This window comes from Crocodylus porosus, unplaced genomic scaffold, assembly GCF_001723895.1.
Source record: "Crocodylus porosus isolate Cpor-Errol unplaced genomic scaffold, CroPor_comp1, whole genome shotgun sequence".
Taxonomy (NCBI): domain Eukaryota; kingdom Metazoa; phylum Chordata; order Crocodylia; family Crocodylidae; genus Crocodylus; species Crocodylus porosus.
The window spans coordinates 70083317-70104206 of NW_017728906.1; the positions used below are offsets into that span (position 1 = coordinate 70083317).

The following is a 20890-nucleotide window of genomic DNA, read 5'->3' on the forward strand; positions in this document are numbered from 1 at the left end:
AGGGAGTGGTGAGGGGGGAGGGGGAGCACTCTGCAAGTCTCTGCCTGAGCTGCAGCCAGGGATCAGAAGGGAGGGACCAGCCCTGCTTGAAGCAGAGAGCTCTGCCCAGCCCAGAGAGCATACTGGGATGCTGGGAGTGTCTGGTTTATCTTAAACCAGCAAGCCATCTGGAACAGATGTTGCATAAACTGGTTTAAGACAAATCAGTTAAGTCTCATACTACATTCAACCAGGTTTATCTCAAACTGTTTTCAGTCAAACTGGTTTATGTGCCTTGAACATCTGTTCTGTTACAGGTTTAAATCAGTTTCTGATCACTTAAACTGGTTAATGTGTAATGTCTGTCCCTAGCCCAGAAGGTCAGAGCAACTATTGTTGATGTCACAGAAGTTTGAAAACTCTACTAAAGGAAGCCAGATAACCTGAAAGCCTGGTAATGTTTCAAGAATTACAAGGAACTGCTTTGACTATCTGTTGGCTTCATGAAATTTAGTGCTTTTTATGTGCCTTCTGCAGCTAATTTATGTAACATCTTTAATTGGAGAAAACACAGGACCTAGGTGCACCTCTCACTTCTGTCCTGGCTTCAATAAATAGACATTCTGGCTTCAATAAATAGAGGTTATGGATGGGAAGTCAGTGCATGTAGATTTGTATTCCTTTATAAACTTTTCACAAACATCTACGTACAAAAACTCTGACCTGAAACTGTATTTAGTTACTCTATAAGGTTCACATAGGCTCATGACTACCTCAAACTGCAAGGCATTGAAAGGGAAAGGCGAGGAGAGGCAGTTGCTATGGGTGATTCGTTGCTTTTAATCTGAAGTAGAGGATGAAAATGGTGACATAGTGTTCCATGTGTGACAACCAAGGAAGTATCTCTTAACCATTCCCACGTTCTTCTAATTCCCAGTGCTGACAAACCCATTTTCCAACCTTCTGAAAGGGTAAAGCAAGCCTGGCTCCCTGCTTGCCAAGTAGGTAATGACAGGCTTTTAACAACATTTACTAGCTCCAACATCACTCCCCAGGCTTCTATCCAAATAAAGAGTAGAGAATGCTGCACCAACATTGTGCTACTTGTCTTGAAGAATGTATCTGGGGGAAGGAAAATTCACTGATTTCCCCTTGTGCCCTCAAATGTCAGCAACTGGTCGTGCTGATAACAGCAAAGAAGCAGCCTGATATCAGCCCCCATGACCCAAAGACTAAGAAGTCACGGATTCCATAATTACCATGACTGACACCCATCTATATTCATAATGGATCTTTGTTGCTACAGCTGAAGTGTATTTGTTTCATTTCCTCATGAATGTCTTTTAGTGCTTTCAATTAGAGACAGCTATGGCAATATTCACTACTCCCCTAGAGGATAGTCTGAATTTGCTGCCCTAGGGCCAGATTCTTCTCTCAGTATGAATCTGGATTAGCTCCAAAGACCACAATTACTAGCAAACCCAATGAGAATTTGGCCATAAAACTTCAGGTTTAAAGCTGTGATTTTGCTTCTTAATTCAATAGACAGAGTATAATAAAGTCATTTCTTTGTCTATCTTCCTTGTTGAGATGTAAACTGAAAATGCTGTCATTATTTGCTACGTTACACAAACTCTTCACTCTCACTGGTTGGAATCAGTGATGAAATTAAAGTTTTGGAAATTTCCCATGAATTAGAAACATAAGTTGTTTCCTAAACATGATATATTCCACAAGATGCTGGTAGCATACTGAAGCTGACATTCTAAAAAGATTATCTCAGTGATACTGAACCAGGATGCCATGGCACCCTGAGGTGCTTTGAGATGCTTTTGTGATGCTGCAGGATGCCACACAATGCTAGTACTCAGAGATTTCAAATAGGAAACCATAGTGTTAAAAATGTTTTGATGTATCATGGTCTTTCTGAATTCTCTGAAACAAGAATTGCTCTATTATTTTTCTGTATGCAAAAAATGAGTGAAAATTAAGAGTTGGCATTTTTTTGAGGGTGCCTACAGTCTAATGAAGGATGTCTTCAGTCTAATGAAATTGAGAACTATTGCACTAGATGGACTCTGTTTAGAGTGGAGATGCCAAGGTTTTTGAGCTCTGTGGCTGGGAGATCAGATTCTCAAATCTCCCTGCCTACTTCATCTAGGTACTAGTGCAGGTTCTCAAAGGGCTTTCAGGAATGCAAATCTCCATGCCAGATAGCTGAAGGCTGAGCTCCAGTCAGAACAAAGACTCACAAGTCTTTCAAATTCCCAGCTCCCTGACCACAGGCAAGCCAGACCCTCCAGCCAGGGGGCAGTCTGCATGGCAGGGCAGGGCAGCATTGGAATCCCAGGGTGTTCAGCATCCTGGCAGAAAATGAAGCTGTTTCCTACATGAAACCTGCATGTGATTAGATAAAAAATTCCTGGAGCCAGAGATGTTTTGGGGGGAAATTTCAGGTCTAATAAATGGACGTTTTCTGATGAAACTCTCATGCATCAGAAAAAGGTACAATCAATATAATTGGCCTCCCTACAGGGAGTAGGAAAGAAATCATAATATGGTGTATGCCTGGCTGGCGTTCATGTTTTCACATATCATTTAAATCATGAATCGGCTTTTGGAGGAGTTCTATAGAAAGATGATAATTAAAACACCGTTGATGGATTTCATAAGCTGTATCCAGATTCTCATGGCCAACTTACTTAAGCTGAAAGCAGCCATAATGCTGTCAGCAGGGTCCATCTAGCTTCTATAGTTATTGTTGTTGAGTTTCTGTTGTTATAAAAGACACAAACATCCTGGAGGATATTCTCTGTTTACATTTTCTCCCACTGTACTTGGCCCTGGTGAGGCTGCATCTGGAGTACTGCATCCAATTCTGAGCTCCACAACTCAAGAAGGATGTGGAGAAGCTTGAGAGAGTCTCGAGGAGGGCTACGCACATGATCATAAGGGCAAATGGGCCTTATAAAGAGAGGCTGAGTGCCATGGGACTCTTCAGCCTGGAAAAGCGCAGGTTCGGGGTGACCTGGTGACTTCCTATAAGTACATAAGGGGTGCACATCAGGATCTGGGGGAATACCTGTTCACCAGAGCACCCCAAGGGATGACAAGGTCCCATGGTCACAAACTCCTCCAAGACCGTTTTAGGCTGGGCATTTGGAAAAACTTCTTTACTGTCTGAGTCCCCAAGGCTGGAATAGACTCACTCCAGAGGTGTGCAAGCACCTACTCTGGACTCCTTTAAGAAGTGTTTGGATGCTTATCTTGCTGGGATCCTATGACCCCAGCTGACTTCCTGCTCTTGGGGCAGGGGGTTGGACTCGATGATCTTCCAAGATCCCTTCCAGCCCAAATGTCTATGAAATCTATGAAAATTTCAGGCTAAGAATGTTCCAGGGACTTGCTGATGGTCCCCCATACAGTACCTAAAATAATAAAACTTTTTTCATCTCTTCTCCCTTCCTACCTCTTCTCCAGCTGTGCAGTTTCTAATAAATTACAACTTCTTTACAGCTTGGCCCTTGTTACTGGGACAATGTTTGCTTTGATTGTTACAAAGAAACAACTATCAATTTAGGACCTCTGTCACGGCACTTGAATTTGACACGGTTCCAAGTGCCATATACAGTAAAGCTTAGCGTTGTGCATCTTTAGCTGTACACTGGAAGTTCCTGCTTGGCATCCAACAGGATAAACTTTCAGAAATACTGATCAGCTCACAGTTCCTGTTGTTGTCAGTCACAGCTGGTCCAGCTTGGCATATCTGGAAAACTGGGCCATAAACATCTACAGATAATGTAATCCAGCATCAACAGCTTTGAAGTTAATGTGAAGAATTATTAAACTACTTCTGTATAGTAATGAAGTGGCTCTTAAAGTCGCCAGAGCGCCAGAACTCTACTGCTAAACTGAAGGAAGAGCTGGGGGAGGTCTCACTGACTGATCAGTAACAATCCCTTCTCTGAACCCTGACTCCCCATGTAAAACACAGATGACTAAGCCCTGTAGCCCATAAAAGTGCCTCAACCCCATGCTACTTCCAATACCACCACCACTTGTTTTTTTCTATTTTGAAAGGATCAAATATTATCAAATGTTAGATATTTTTAAAACAAATTGCTGGTGGAAAATAATCCCACCAGTTTAGTCAATCCAGTTTCTCTCCATATATACCATTCTTACCCCACAATTAAGTTGTGACTAATAACACTAGGCAAAAATTTTTGACAAATAGTAAATTTGCCAAGAGAATGTGGCTTTGGCAAGACCCAGGTTATTCACAAATTTGGAACAAAGTCGGCACAGAGGACTAAATTAAAGGAATCATTTCATTTTGAGTTGAGCAAAAAGTCTTCGGTTGAACAAAAATGCATTTTTTAAAATTTATTTCATTGAAAAATTCCATTTTTTCCAAGATGAATGCTGAACTATGTCCATGATGCTAATCAGTAACTGAATCCTGGATTGTCATAAGAAGGTGATTTTCCAAAGCCAAAAAAGCATCTTGTATCCAGCTCCAACTTATTCTTTTGTGCCCTTTTCATAGCTCTGAGGATTCCCCTCTCATGTAATTTCCAGAAACATGCTATATTTTATTCCAGAAAAATGCTTTTAAAAGGGAAAGTTTGGTTGCCAAGTGGAGTCGCCTGCTTTCTTGGTCATGGATTGCTTTTTTAGTAAGTATACAGAAGACAGACATTTCCATTCCTGTGGGCCTCCCTTCTGCCATGCATGCATCACTGAGACATGGTTCTTAGCCAGGCTAACCAGCAAACGTTTGTGGGAATGCCTTTTTAACATATTGGCAGCTCATTACTGTCTGAATTGGAAGAATATCTTGGAGAGATTGTCAGAACAAAGGAAAAAGAGTAGGAAAAAAATAAATGTTTCTAAGGTTGTTTAGTTTTTCCCATTCCAATCCTAAGTGGTTTACCTCAGACTGATTAACTAGAAGCTCAGACCATTTCTGCCACTGGGGACATTTGACCCTGTCTTCAAATGTGGTTTCATTAGATGTCCAGCAGCATTGCTCATGGCTGTACCAAAACGCGGATAAGCAGACACCTTCTTTCAGGTCTGTCATCCAGTCCACAGCTAAATCTATAACTCCAGCTAAAGTGCCTGAGGAAAAAAAAATCAGGAAATAAATAATGACAGGAACACCACAGCTAAGTAGAAAATACATCCAACTAATTATAGTATGTGAAATGTTTGATCTGGAGGCCCATTACAAGGTAAATGTAAATACATCAGATACCTATGGTTAGTAGATACCTAGCAAGTTAGTAGGGGAACTCAGCCAAACCAAAATGTCTGTTTCTATATTTTATTTAGCAATGTTTCTTTTTGATACCATGATACACACCTTATCTCAGCACCTGACAAAAGGGAAATCATGTTGCATATACAAACATAAGACCCAATACTGCAATTTGATCCATGCAGGTGTGCTGATTGGCCTACCACAGCTCTAGAGAGGTCAGTAGTACTCACACAAACAGAAGGGTGCACATGTTCATATCAGATTGCAAGATCAGGGAAACAGTTCTGCACTGCAGATGGTGGGTGGGTGGTGGTTGCACATACACCCATTAGACTTTCTATGTACATGCTGATATGCAAAGAGAGTGACCCAAGTAGTAAAATGAATACTAGGGGAGAAATCCTGCTTTACTAAATCTGTTGCAGAAAAGCCAGTCACTCCAAAGGGACCCAAACATCGTCACTTGTGTATATCTTGAACAGTAACTTAATTACCAAGAATAAATATTTTCAGAAAATCCTCTCTTCATGTGGGGCAAGGTTCTTTGGGCAGATGCGATATCTTTTATTTGACCAACCAAGTAGTTGGAACAAAGTTCTTTGCAAGCTTTCAGGCACAAGTTCCCTTCTTCAGGCATAGGGAGACTCTGTTGTTGTTCTGAGATCTCCAAGGATCTCTTTATGAGACTTATTTTTCATCCCACAGACAGCTCTTCTAAATAATTATACAGAGTAACAGTGACATCCAGTGGCCAACTGACACGACTACATAGAGGCTTGTTACATGGTAATTTGGGGCAGCTCCTAGTGCTCTTAACACCTGGATGGTCCACATGTTAACACCTGAAATTAGTCTGAAATACTCATTAGGAAGCTCAAAGTTATGCCACTCCAGGGCAGGATTGTCTCTGATCCATGTTACTCAGCTTGTGTTATACCAAGGTGTAGCTGCTCTAGACTACACATTAGTGTAAACACTTCAACTGCACCCCTACCCTGCTAGCCTGGATTAAACCCACTGCCCCTACCCCACCACCCTCCCTGCTCACTGCCCCCTTCCTGACTTACTTGTAAGCAGGAAGGAGTGGAAGGAGCCCCAAGGGTGGGGGAACCAGGAGAGGCCCAGGGAACAGGGGGCTGGAGGGAAGCCCAGAACTGGTGAGAAGCAGGGATTCTTACCTTTCAGTCCTACGGGCCAGGCTTCTGCTGGCCTGAACCTCTGACTGCTGCAAACCTGACCCAATACTCCCCCACCACAGCCACTCTATGCCCCCTCCCCGTTGCTCCAGGTCTGATCCCGCTCCACCATTGCCTGGCCGCTCCGGGTCCTGCCCTGCTCTACCCCACCTACCCACTCACCCACTGCTCTGCATCTGCCTGGCCCGCACTGCCACCATGATCCCTGGCTTTGTCCTCAGCCAGGGAGGCGTGGGGAAGCCCCGCTGCTCAGGCAGCTGGGGCATGTTCGTCACTGCCACGTATCGGGGGGTAGCAACTCAGACTTGGGCCCATGCAGCCCGAGCCATACAGCTAAGCACTGCCCACCCTTTTGGTGGCAGACACATACAGACAGACTAAGCCTTTTATTATATCAGATATTTAGCTAATCATTTATTCAAAGAAAAATGCCATTTCAGGTTATCCAATCACATTGGTGAACGAGGGTCAAATTAACTGAATAATTTCAATAGAAATTAAATGAACAGAATGTTTAGAAAATCTCAAAATGTTTGCTCCGACAGTTCCAAACTGCTTAGTTTTCATACACTGGTAATAAGCTAACATGGAAACCTGAGGCTGGTGATAGTTTCCTTTTACCAAATAGTCCTCTGGTTACAGCTGTCAGCTGACTTCAATTCTGAATTCATTTGATTCAAGACTTTTTTTTTCAGTTTCTGTTTCAACAAAAAAAGAAAATGAAAAATTACTCAGGTGGTAATGCAACTTTTTTTTTTTTTTTATCAGTTTGGTTGCTGCCAGCCTTAATCAGAGAAACATTTTATAATTTTAGCAAGAGCACTAATGCTTATTACCATGGTAGCAAAAAATGACAATACTAGAGAACTGCTGCCTCCAGTCTATAGGAAAGCACAGATATGCTAGTAAGAGTCGCATGAAATCGCTAGAGTTGTGTAGTGGGGGAATGGAGTTGCAAAGTGCCTACTTTTGTAAAGAGCTTGGGTTTTTGCTGTGTGCCCTTTCCAGTTGCTTGAATTTTAGTCGAAACTCTGAGCCACGTCCAAGATTGCTGTAAATCAGTGTGATACTGTTGATCTTAACGTATTTGACTAATTGCATTTTGCAGGAGATTATAATTCTTTAAATAATGCCCAAATGATCAAAATTGCCCAAATGTAAGAGCTGAGACTGACACAAGGGACCTTCTGTATTTGTCCAAAATGTGCACAGTTCTGGTCTTACCCCATCTACTAATGGACAATCAAGACTCCCTAAAAGCTTCACTTAGAAATGCCTTCCAACATGGTGTAGCTGGTAAGTCAATAGCTGTGACACTTTTGGAGGGGGTAAATGAAGGCAGGCTATCAGATTGTTTTGCCTGATAAAGTGACTCTTGCAGATCACAAAGGGAGTTTGTGGCAGGATTGAAGGCAGACGTTCATATCTCTGAATGATAGGCTCACCTTTCATTAATTACACTATAATGCTGCTCAGAAAATGTGTTTAATGGTGCTATCTGCAAAATTAAGGTACTCACATTTAACCACTTCTATCTGTCTGTAAAACTCAAAGCCCCGACGTCACACAAGTTAAAATTATTATTTATTAGATAAGAAAAATGAAACACAGAAGGCCTAAATAAGCCACCTGAGCAGCATTTTGGGGGTAACAAGTTAGTTATAGGTCTATGTGCCCTTCTGGCCTCGAACATCTGGTCACGTGCCGCTCAGGCCCAGAGGTTTGGAGGTGTTCGCCTGTCCGTCCCCACTGTTACGCCTAGTGGGTGTCTCCTCCCAGTGTAGTCTTTCCCCAATCTTGCCTGCCACGACTTCAGATCTTGCTTCAGTGGTTGGTGTCTGACTACTGGGGTTCTCTTGACTACGGGACAGTTGCCAGGTGATCTTCTTTGAGGCTCCACCTCCCCTATACCTCACCCTTACACCCAGCCTTGAGGGGTCAGTTGCCCTTCAGGCCAAACCCCCGACCGTTGAGCCCCTGGCCCCCCTTTTTTGAGGCTGATGCAATCTGTCCTGCCTGCTGTATGGGCCGCCTGGGGCACCTACTGAGACTACGAGACCACCGCCTTCCCCCCAAAAGCTAACAACACTTGTAAGGACTTAATAATGCCCAGGCTGCCTGCTCCAACCCTCAACCCCTCCTAAAGTGGGAAACACAAAACTCTAAACCAAAAAGGAAAAACTGCAGATACAATCTGGGGGGAGGGCCTCCATCCCCTCTGTCTGGCTCCTCACAACTCTCCCAGACCCTAAGGTCTATTTTCGGCTTGGTTGGTGGTCGGTGTCTTTTGCAGGCTCTGCCAGCATTCCTCTCTCTTGTCATCCCGCCTTGGGCTTCTTTGGGCCACCGGTGATCCTCCACTGGGCGTCTGTCTACCCAACCCTCTCTGAAACCCCACCACATCACCAGAGGCCATCCTTTGCAGCCTCTCCCAGTGCCCTTGCCTCTAGTCTCCCGCCGGGTGTGCCTCTTTGGCTTCCCCGGTGCCCTCTATGGTCCCACCTGGATTGGTGTCATCAATCACGTCGGTCTCTGTAGCCCCTCTGCTGTAGCAGCTGACATCGGAGCCTGTCTGTGCCCCTTTAATCTCTTTTCCGGGTCCCCAGACCCACGGAGTTATCTTTGGCCCTAGGCTCTCCCTGCGGCAACCAGCAGTCTCTGGCTTGCCGCGTACTCTGCCGTGTTCTTCCCCGCTGGGGGAATCAGCTTCTGGCTCCCCTCAGCCCTGCAGGGACTCTGGAGCAACACCTCCTGCTGGAGCTCTGGCCAGCGTCCATCCTCCCTCTCCTTGCCAGCAGCACCTTTTATTCTCGCTGGCCGGCTCCTGCCACTGATGTCACCTGCCAGCCACAACTTTATAAAGCCACACAGGCCCCGCCTCTAGCTATACTGTGGATCCTGCTGCAGGTAAGCAGTTTTTCTTTTCTTTTCTTTCATTTTCATTTCCTTCCACGGGTTCCTGACCCCAGGGCTCCCTTTGGGCTCTTCCCCTTTGTTTGTCCCCATGACAGCCTATATACTAAAAGACTATAGGGCAGATTTTAATAGGTGCTGATAACCACTCACAACTGCAAGTAAAAGTCAAAAGGAAGATGCAGCTGATCTCTTTAGATCAGTAGTGCTAAAATCTTTCAGCCCTGTAGGAAAATTAAGATCCCTTAAATCTTCCAGGCTAGACGAGCAGCACAGGGCTGGTCTGCAGACTGGATCTCATGTACAAGGTTGGTCTGAAGGTGCCACACACTGGCCCAACTCTGCATGTCAGATCCAACCACATACCAGTCCAATCCCACACCTTGAATCTGGTCACAGACTGACCCCATGCACCGGCCCCCACCATACACAGGCACAATCACAGGGCCACAACATCCAACCCCAAAAATTTGGCAGCTGGGAGTGGCTATTAATTTTGAAACTGGTCCCCAAATTTTGGGACCCATGGGAAGGCCTGCAGGCCAGATGACATGGCCTTCTGGGCAGGATCTGGCTTATGGGCTGGGCTCTGAGCACCACTGGTTTAGACAGCTCTGCATAAAAAGGGGGAAGACAATATATTTATCTCCACACACCTCCAAGAGAGAGGTGGAGTCCAACTGCATATGCTGATATATAGTCCTCTGGAAATATACAACTGTATGTAACTTATCCTTTAGATCTGAACTCACAAAGCGAAAAAGCTCAGAATATTGAATACAAGAAAAAAGACACCTTCTTGTAAATACTCCAGATATCCTGCCATGAATAATAAATGAAGATATTGTACAAATCACTCCAAACTCAGGAAATTCTAGAATTCAGATGTCATCCTTCTGTTACCTGAAAATGCCCCAAACTGTCCCTTCACAACCTCTGATCAGAACACTAAATGACTAAATGTATGCTTTTAAAATGTATTTTTCCATAAACATTTGGAAATGGCTTGCTATGAACTGGATTGGTGAAATAACACAAGAAATAAATTGGGAAAAAATGTGATTTCAGCTGAGATGAATTCATTTAAACATTGAACGTTAAAATATTTTCATACATCTTAGGAAAAAAAACACTTTCTTGTTGGGTTTCTCATCTCTACATAAAATATACCTTCAGCTGGTATATTTTATGTAGACAGTTTTTGCTTGTCACCAGGTTGGCTTAACCACAATAGAAAACAGGGGTGAGCCAGAGAAAATATACTAATACTTAGAAAGCAATATATCAGTATTTAGTTCATCACCTATGCCCAAGGTCCTTTAGGACCATTTTCCTTTCCTCCCATGTAACTACATGGGACTACCATTCCATTTTATACATGGAGAACTGAAACAGAAAGAGATTTTGAAAGGTGCTAAGGAGGTACCAACCCTAAGTGAGTTAGATGGGATTTAGACCTAAATAAAACAAAGCCCAAGTACTTTTAAAAATCTGGACCTAAGTAACTTGCTCTAAGTCACACGGGAAGTCTATGACAGAGTCTTCAAACTCTACCATACCCACTGGCTTATCTTCCTCCCCTTTTTTTACATCAAACCATGCCTAATAAGGATGGCAGGGAGTAAGTACATCCGGAGCACAACTGCCAGTGTTACTTCGGTATGTTTGGAGTTGGCATCTTGCTAAAGAGAATATTAGAAGGCTGACACCCCTATAGGGAAAGGTTGCAATGTGTGGTCAGTGGCATACCAGTCATCGAAATGGAGTGGGGGGTGTTATTGAGTAGTTAATAGGTGATAACTAATGCCAACCCTGTAAGACCTTTCCTGAAGAGGCTTCTGGGAGGAGGCTAAATTGATGTCCTGCAGGGGGGGTCAGACCAGCGGAACCCGGAGGCCATGGGATAATGACCTAACGCATCTGCGGAGCCTGCTGAAATATAGAAAAGTGACCTGCACTTAAGTAATCTAATGGTTCTGGAAAAATACCTCAACTAACAGCTCAGAATAGAGGAACTGCGGCACTGCCTAAGTATCTCTGCCTATCACTCAGAAAAAGGGGGAACTGTGGGGGGGTCCAAGGTGACCCCTCTTGCTTTGCAGCATATGAGGCTTGCTCTAATCCATAAAAGGTGATAAGGCTAAAAGCTTTGTGTGATTGGAGGAACCCAGGGGGATGGGGGGCAGAAAGGTATAAAGGTCATAAGAACAAAGCCTTGGGTGGAACTACTTCAGGGAGGACAAGGCTCAGGACCCCATAAAGGAGGACACAGGGTGGGGTTCCCAAGATCCATCAGGTAATAGCACAGGGGTGGGGTAGGGTGGGGAGTGCCTTTCTGCCAGCCCAATGCGCTTGCGAATTTAAAGCATTGATTATAGGTTGATTTAGTAAAATTTGAATCTATCATCCAATAAAGAATTATAACTGGGTTTTACCTTGATGTGTGACTTGTGGGTTACTCACCTTCTTCCTTGGGAAGGGAGGGAGCCCCTAACAAATCTAATTACAATTGGGTTACAATTACAATTGTGAGCAGAGTCATCCCAGTGCCTGAAGAAGGTTGTGTCTGAAAGCTTACAAAGAAGTTTTTTCCAACTCTTTAGTTGGTCTAACAAAAGAGATCACATTTACCCAAAAACCCTTGACTGCCCATGGTCTTAGACCAACATAGCTACAACCAACAACCTTGCAACCTAATTGCAATATTTTCCTGAGTTTAGTTCCATCAATTTAACTGTTTAAGGTAAAGGGTGTTAAACTGTAGCCGTGCTGTGGAAAAGGGTGAATTTATCTAATAAATGATACAACTTACTCTCAACCTCTTTTCTTAGCCTAGATGTACCACAACTAAAGCTAGCAGAAGACTTTTTATAGCAACTTTCAAGGATTCAGGATTAATTTTCATTCTACTTTGGAATAAAAGAGATCTTTCTAAGTACTTTTATAGAAATAGGAATAAGTACAAAAATACCTCTGTATGAGTGCATCCAGATGAGAAAGCACATGCATTTCCCTGGGGACAAATAGCAGTGGCATATAGCTGTGATGCTGCTACTTGTTCCTGGAGAACACTTGTGCACACACCCCCTGGTGTGCAGCAATTGTCGCAGGTGGTGCAGAGGAAGCTGGCGCCAGGACCTGGGCTGGCCCCAACAGCTTTACCTGAAGTCCTGGGGGCTTCACAGGACTCTAGCAGTAGCCAGGATTATTTGGGTGGCCCCGCTCTGCTGCCACAAGCATCCTCCTTCCTGCTCCACTTTTTTTCAGGCACAGGTTTTCTTGACTTGGTGTCAACCCCCGCCACCCCCACTGTGCTGCAAATTAGTAGCATGGCAAACATCTACCTGTGCAGTACATGTGGTTTGTAGCACCACCATGGGTGACTGCTGCCTCCTGAGTCGGGGGGGCACCAAATTACCAATGGGGGGGGGCAGGGGAGAGGGTCCCCCAGTGGCCAATCGCTAAGCCAGTGGCAAAACCAGAAGTGCACTTCTGGTTTCATGGCTGGTGCTTCCAGGGGGTGCATAGCTGATCTCAGGGGGTGTACATGCACCCACTATGCATTGCCACTGCGCACCACAGATAGGTTTGCAGTGCTATAAACTGCAAATGCATGCTCATCTAGATGTACCCTATGGCTGCACCCACACATGCATGGACTGTTTCCCTGGGGACAAGAAGCAGAGTCACACCTTGTGCCACTGTTACTTGTCTCCAAGGAACGCCTGTGCCATACGCCCTCTAATGTGCAGCAGATTACCCCAAGTGGGATAGAAGAGGCTAGGGTCAGCAATTGTGCTGGCCCCAGCAGCCTTACTTAGGAACCTGGGGGCCTTCTGGGGCTGCAGCAGTGGCAATCCTGCCACTCAGAGCCTGGCTGGCAGCCATAGCATGGATCTGGCTGACCAGCTCTGGTTTTGAGTGGCATGCACTGTTTCTGCATGCGCTGCCTTGCTTTTTTTTGGATGGGTGTTTTTGACCCCGGGATCTCCCAGGGTCAAAAAAACCCCTACCTGCACTGTGCAGAACACCTGAATGTGCAGTGCATGGTGCCACAGAAGGGTCTGTGGTGCCACATACTGCACGGCTGCTTTCATCTGGATGTTGCCTATGTGGCTAATTTTGCATGTTAAAGCGAAGTAGTCACACTAGCTTTTGCAGGAACATTGAATCATTCTGTTACTGAGAGGGCTGATGCACGATCACACTGACATAATTGAAACATCATTAGAAAATGTTAGAGGCAGCTGTTTCAACTTGATAATGTGAGTGCAGCCTTCCAAACTGGAAGTCATACTAAACTGAGCAGGAGACAGGGCAACTCAGGAAATCAATGAATTTCCCATCCAAGTTTGAGCAGGTTGTTAAATATGTAATGTCTGACTGGTTTGGGAGCAGATCTGAAATTTAGTCAGAAACTCTGTTTTCCTTTCATGTACATCTAAAGAGATAACTCTCGGTCTACAACGAATCTAGTGTATTACAGAGCTATGTTTCACCAGTATACTGCCAAATATTCTCCATCCTGCATCAAAATATCTATTCATAGAATTAAAGTAACCAGGGTCAAGAATAAAAGAACATATGATTCAGGGTTTGAGAGTCAAAACCATTCCTCAAGGACAAGGCACATTCACTCAGCTTGTATTCAGAAGTAACACAGAAATCACATTACTCGTTAATAGCCTTTTTTCTAGGTCAGCACTCAGCGGGAGACTTTCTAAGTGAATTTTTCGTTAAGCACTGTAGATGCATGGATGCACAACTGTCTTTTTTATCTCATCTGTCTTTAAACACTGGGGACTGGAGAAAGTTAGTGAAACATAAGCAGATGTCAGTTATAAAGCTACAAGACAGACATTTAGACACACCACTTTGGCTAATAGGCACAGACCTGCCAGGAGTCCTATCTTAAGCATCACCACCCATCCTGACCAGGCATCCAACAAGCTCTTGATGAACTCCCATATGGATTCCTTACTTCTGCTTGTAATCTGAAAGATATACATATAGAGGCTAATTCAGACAAACTTAAATTTTGTTGTATCATGTTCATAAGGCAAGGCAGTTATTAAACAACTCATCAGTATCCCCATCAAATCAATCAGGTTTTCTTTTCTTTTCTTTTTTTTTTTTTGGTCTCCAGTGCATTTGTTAGCCAGTGAAACAGTTGTTTAAGGTGAATTTGTCAGCCAAAACAATTACTCAGTTTAGCTCTGAATCTTCACATTCAGTAGGTTTTTTCCCTCTCTTTTACTGGTATTGATAGATGAAATTATGAATTCCAAAAGGTAAATTATTCCCACCTTTTTGTATATCCAACTCAAAATATTTTTTAACAATGCTGGAAATATCATTTTTCTGCTTTAGGGATAAATATTACCAAGGCTTTTGTTGGTATTTTCATGTGTGTGTTTATGCCTGCGTCTCTTACTTTTCTATGTCTGTCGGTGTCACGGGACTTCTCTCTTAGCCAGTCAATGGTGTGGAAGTCTTCATAAGTCCCAACATCAGGGAAAGGTTCATCCAGAAAATCCATCAGATTGCCAGAACCATTCATGTCTCCTGCATTAACCATATTAGTATCTGTAGAAGGGAAAAGCAAAAATTGTAGTAAGTCCTCATATCTTTTCCATGTTACTGAGCATATTTCCAGGAACCCTTCAAAACCTTCCCCTAAGCACTACATGATGAATACATGAGACACGGTTTCTCCGACAATGGACACACACTACATGTGTACCAGTGGAAAAAAAAGAAACAGATGATGTGCCACCCTACACCTCTGTAACTTAATTAAGTCTGGTGTACAACAATCCTGGGAGAAATCAAGGAACACAATATATATGTTGTATGGCTGAAGCTTACCCCAGGGTGGCTGTTTTGCTCAAAAATACAAGCTTATTACCAGCTGCCCTGCCACCAAGTTGCAAAGCACTGTAAGAGTCACTACTGCAAGCAGTTGTACCAGGATAGCTTGTTAACTCTCCACTCTACATCCCAGTATAATTTATACTGAGTAAATATGGCAGGTGCCTAGGATGTTAGAAGCACTTTCATTTTTAAATGAGTTTATCATGCATGAAAAATAAGTTTTTAAAGCCAACTTCAACAGCTAAATGTATCATCCTATCTTTCCTTTTTCATGTCCTTGTGACACAGTATTGAGCAGAATTCACAGATTTGTTGGAATCTGACAGGCTGGGGCATAAAACACTTCTACTATGGCCACAAACGTGCGATCTCTGGCCTATCAACCCTACACCTTAGTGCCCATGACGCCCCATCCCTCAACCACTCTATCTAAAAAAGTACATTAACATGACTAAAAAGATTATGAATTCCCAGTGCATTTAAACACATATACCCAGCCAAAACAGGATGGTTTCAGGATTCTATTCTGATGGTGCCCATTGGCCAACATCTAAAAAAGAATCCATAGTCTTAGCAACTACATGAAAGGACACTAAATAGTTGAAAGGCCAGACTGGAAAACAAATAGGGGGTAATACCTCCCTGCTCTTGCTAAATCCACTCACAAGTGGCAAAACAACGCACATAATGCATTGTGCAAATATTCATAACATGAAAATTACTATTTAGACCTGCATATTTCGAATGCCAATGAAATAGCTAACAATTTTGATATTTGTGGGGTGATTGAAGGGATTCAGATTACCCGAGCACTGAGGACATGATGTCTCCTTTGGAATGTTAGTTTTAAGGCCTCTGCAGCCTCCAGCAAACCTCACAGCATTAGTTTATATAGTCACATCTTAAAGCATTCTTTAAGGACCGGGGATCTTCTAAACTTAGATTTTGTATCACAGGGTGTGGATATGGTGTTCACCTTATACAACGGATTGTAAAGGCTATATCTTCTCCAAGTGTTTTACTCAGCAGCTAGCAGCAGAACCAGGACTGCTTTGCTCCTGCCTCTTTGGGAACGCAATGAATTGCCTTCTATCTCACTGGAATAACTTTTTAAGTTGCTTCTGAGACCTTTGGAGATGAGCAGTAGCCAAATACCCCATTGATTTTCTAGAGAAATTTCAGAGAGGTCTCTCTGCCCCAGGATAAAGATGATAGCCCTCAATTTCCAGAAGGCATTTAATAGAAAATACAGGGCTTGGAAGTAGGCATGGTGAAGTTCAGGCCACCTCCACAGAACATTCAAGAACCTGGGCTGACATATATAGCTGCATTAGAAAGTAGAAAAACCAAGGTGGTTTGCAGAACATCAAGTTCTAAACGCATTATTGCCAAGCTCTGGAAGCCATATCTGGTTTAGGTAATTTACACAAACTGAGCATAAAAGAGTTCAGACATCACTGCTGCACATCACTCTGGATGATAAACTTCAGCAGTGACACTCTAGATGGGCCTGTGCACATATGGCTCAGGTTCCACTAATATGGCAAGTTGTTATTGTGACCACTAAGATAGCAGACCAAAAAAAGAAATAAAGAAATTAAAAAGGTTCCACTACTTTTGAGAAGTTCTTTGTAGGGCGCAACAGCACTCTGGCTCCAGATGCTGCCTGTATGCATGCTTGAGACACATTCCCAGGACAGTTCTACACCAGGGGTGAGCAATTATTTTAATTTTATTGCAAAAAATATTCTGTCTCGATTTATGTATTTTTGAGTAGTATATATAAAGGCAATTGCATAATAGCTCAAAATAAAGTCTTACTTTTTTATATTGTATGGGGGGGGTGAGGTGTGTGGGTGGTGTGGGGAGTAGGGACGGTGGAGAGGTATGAGGGGTGGAGGAGAGCAGGGCTGGGCATGCGAGTTGGGGTGGGTCATACACAGGCCATATTTTGCCCACTACTGTTCTACACCAGGGCTGCTGTGACCCAGCTCAATGGGCAGTGCAATGGGTGCACATGTAAAATGCAGGCCCAGGACCTTCCCAGGAGCAATAAACTGTGAAGCAATAAGCTTCCCAATGGCACATGCAGATGCACCCACACTCACGAACATTTGTTCAGCTCAGAGGGTGTCATAAGGCCCTAATTCTCAGCTATTGTCTCTTGTAAGTGTGAACAGTCAGAAGCCACTCAAGTCAATCACTGCCTTACTAAAACAGACATGGTGTAATGTAAAGACATATCAAAATTATATTTATAGCCAATTTAATATAATAAATATATTTATATCCAATACATATAGATATGAAAGTGACTAAACTTAACCTACTTGCCCACCGGCTACAAATAGAGACTAAACACCACAGGTTTAAAACTGATCTAGGAGATTACCCATGCATGTCACACAGTGAACCCCAAAGGTTCTGGGGTGAATCCATGACATAGGGTAAGAACCACTACACAATTGTAATTTACAAGGAAAATTTGGACACAGGGAATGAACTTCAGGTTCTGTAACTATCCTGACTATAGCAGTTCTACATCTACAAATTCCTTTAAAGATACTAAGTACTTTTAGGGCAAACTGATAAAGGTGAATAAATCCTAAATATCTTCTTTCAGATTGTTACACTTGAACAGCAAGTAGATTTGAGGTGGCTTGGACAACAATAATAAATGAGATCTCAGACCATTCCAGTCATATAGAATACTTTGATTTATTGACAGATTAAAGCAAAATGAAATAATCAGATACATTACATATGGGATGAGTAGTCTATTGCTCAATGACACTGCTGGCCAGATTAAGTTGTCAGGCAAGGGGGCTTCAGCGCATCTGCATAGTGGTGTTTTTGTTGTTATGTACTCAAGTTGCTTTCCATATAACCTCTTCTTTTATACCTCACAGTTCCTTGTTTGCCGTTAACCAATCAAATTCTACCATCTCTTCAGTTGTTGATCCTTGTTCATGTTCAACTTCCATGCGTCTTGCGGCTGTCTCCTTTTATTTCTCTTTTTTTCCCTCTTGCCCTTATGCAGTCAACAAGCCAATAAACTTATAACAATTATATGCAAGTTATTTCCAGATCACAAAGGGGACCCATTATGGTCAGCCTAGATTTGTACTATTTTAAATGCAGATATTTCCTTCTTTTGTGGCCAGCCTAGACATTCACATAATACCCACTGAGCACGTCTACATGTGATGCTACGTTGCCATAGCAATGTGCTACAGCAACACAGTGACCACATGCATTGACATGTGACCAGCAGCTACTTTATCATAGTGGCGCGTTCCCTCATTATAGTGCACACTACAGTGAAGCAGTGCCTAAAAATAACTGTGAGCCCAGCGTACATCGCAGTACTCCCAAAAGGTCACATGTAGATGCACCCAATGGGTATTATATTATATTATAGTCATGATGGGTGCATCGACATGTGCCCATGAAGTGGGCATGCAGTAAGGCAGCGGCCCTAGATTTTAGGAGGGCAAACTTCAGCGAGCCAAGGAGGATAGTTGGAGAAGCGCTGAGGACCTGGAAGGGGGGGAGCCAGGTATCCAAGGAGAGTGGTCGCTCCTTAAGGAGACGATCCTCCAAGCCCAAAGAGAGGTAATCCCAACGAAATTCCCCACGAAATGACGTACCCAGCTATAGAAGGCTGAGGGGGGATCTCGTGGCCTGTTATAAACTAGTCGGGGGGGGATCAGCAGGCATTGGGGGAGTCACTGTTCCCCCAAGCACCACCAGGAGTGACCAGGAATAACGGTCACAAGCTGGCAGAGGGTAGGTTTAGGTTAGATATCAGGAGGCATTACTTCACAGTCAGGGCGGCTAGGGTCTGGAACCAGCTTCCAAGAGAAGTGGTGCAGGCTCCTACCCTGGGGGTGTTTAAGAGGAGGCTAGATGAACACCTTGCTGGGGTTGTTTGACCCCAGTACTCTTTCCTGCCATGGCAGGGGGTCGGACTAGATGATCTGCTCAGGTCCCTTCCGACCCTAGAAACTATGAAACTATAAGTGGTTATTTTTAGCCACTACTTCACCAAAAAGAAGTACTAAAGAAGGGGTTGTCAACTGGAGGTACGTGTACTCCTGGGGCTACTTGGGAAAGCCCCAGGGGGTATGCAGCAACAGCACAGAAAAACAGGGGGTGGAGCTGCCAACACGTTGTGCTGCTGTGCACTGCCGGCACTTTTTTCACCAGCATTTCCATCGCTGGCACTTAAGGTTTTACCGCTTGGCACACGAGGGACCCTCCTGTCCAGTTGTTGATTGGGTACGAGACCCCCCCCCCACTCATTGATTGGCCACTGCAGAATACACCCCCACCACCACCACTTGTCGACCAGTTGCACACTGACCAAAAAGGTTGAAACCTCTGTACTAAAGCATGGTGCAATAGCAGCATGTATTGCACCATAGTGTCATATGTCACCGTATGGGCATGTGCAGACACATCCATCATGACTTTAACTTATTAAAGACACATTAGTCTATGACCAATCTTAACTGTGATATTATAATTTCTTCTATATATATTTTCCTCACTCTTCCTTTTTGTAGAGTCCAGACATATTCTGTCTGTGTTAGTACTCAATGCTGCCTATAGTTAATGGTTAGTCTTGTTTCACATCCTACAAGGGTTTTCAGAAGGTTACTGCTTTGCCAAAAAAAAGCAGCAAAAAGCAGGTTCTGCTCTCCCAGAAGCCTTTTAGCCTTGACATATCTTTCAAGAGCCTATAGTTACTTGCAAAATAAGGAGCATAGCCTACAAAATAATAGTGGCTATTAACAGTGAAGAGAGGATTTTGCCCCTTGTATTTTTCAGGACATTCCCTAATTATCTCATTAAAGCAGGCAAAAAAGTAGTTTAAGTACTCAGCTGCCTGTGTGCTTTTACCTGGTACGATCCTTCACACCTCAGACTACTTACCTATAGTTTAAATTGGAACTAGTATTATTTTAATCTTTCTTTTTCCTATTCATTTTTTCCTATTGTAACTACCAGTATTCAACTAGCAGACAGGTAGTTTTCAATTGTCCTGTCTGCTAGTAACATGGATCTTTGGGATCTACATAAAAAAGTCATAACATACCCCCAAGCATGACATTAGTAACTGTTTACTGGAAGTTGTATTCCCTGGCTAGATACAGACAGTCAAAAAGCCTGAGGCTGAATATCTTTGCAGGTTAGTTTAAGATGCACAGATTAAATTGAAACAGGAGTGAACAGACATTTACCCTCGATTCAGGAAATGCAGCCACATGCTTGCAGTGGCTCAGGCCAGAAGAAGGGCAGGGTGGGGTGGGGTGAGACAGGCAGGGAGGAGAACTAGAGCATGGCTCTCTGGCTGTATGTTCAGTTCCTAATCTTGCTGCCCTCAAGGGATCTGGGATTTGCACTGCAGAATTAACAAGGCAGGACTCTGCAGGGTTGCTCATCTCTTCCTCTTCCTGATTCCAGATGCCTCTGGGATTTTAGGTCCACAGTTTCAGCCAGCAATAAGTTTGAGTGGGGGAAGGGGTGTAATGTGGGGCCCTTGCAGGATGCCACAGGAAACTTGGTCGTCACACCAGACAGCAAAGCTAACATGTTTAACAATTTCTTTGCCTCCATCTTCCTAAGTAGTGACCAGAACAGCCACCTCCCTGCTGGG

General features: G+C 43.6%; 1 protein-coding gene across 1 annotated transcript in view; it reads right to left on the reverse strand.

Moving 5' to 3' along the window:
- Window positions 1-20890, reverse strand: part of CLCN4 (chloride voltage-gated channel 4) — a 52699-nt gene that overhangs the window by 22720 nt on the left and 9089 nt on the right. The window contains exons 2-4 of the mRNA XM_019529343.1: window positions 14789-14940; window positions 14249-14348; window positions 4916-5103 (exon numbers count right to left, since the gene is read on the reverse strand). Coding sequence (XP_019384888.1) covers window positions 4916-5103; window positions 14249-14348; window positions 14789-14932 — 432 coding nt within the window. The 5' untranslated portion in view covers window positions 14933-14940. The remainder of the gene's footprint in view (window positions 1-4915; window positions 5104-14248; window positions 14349-14788; window positions 14941-20890) is intronic.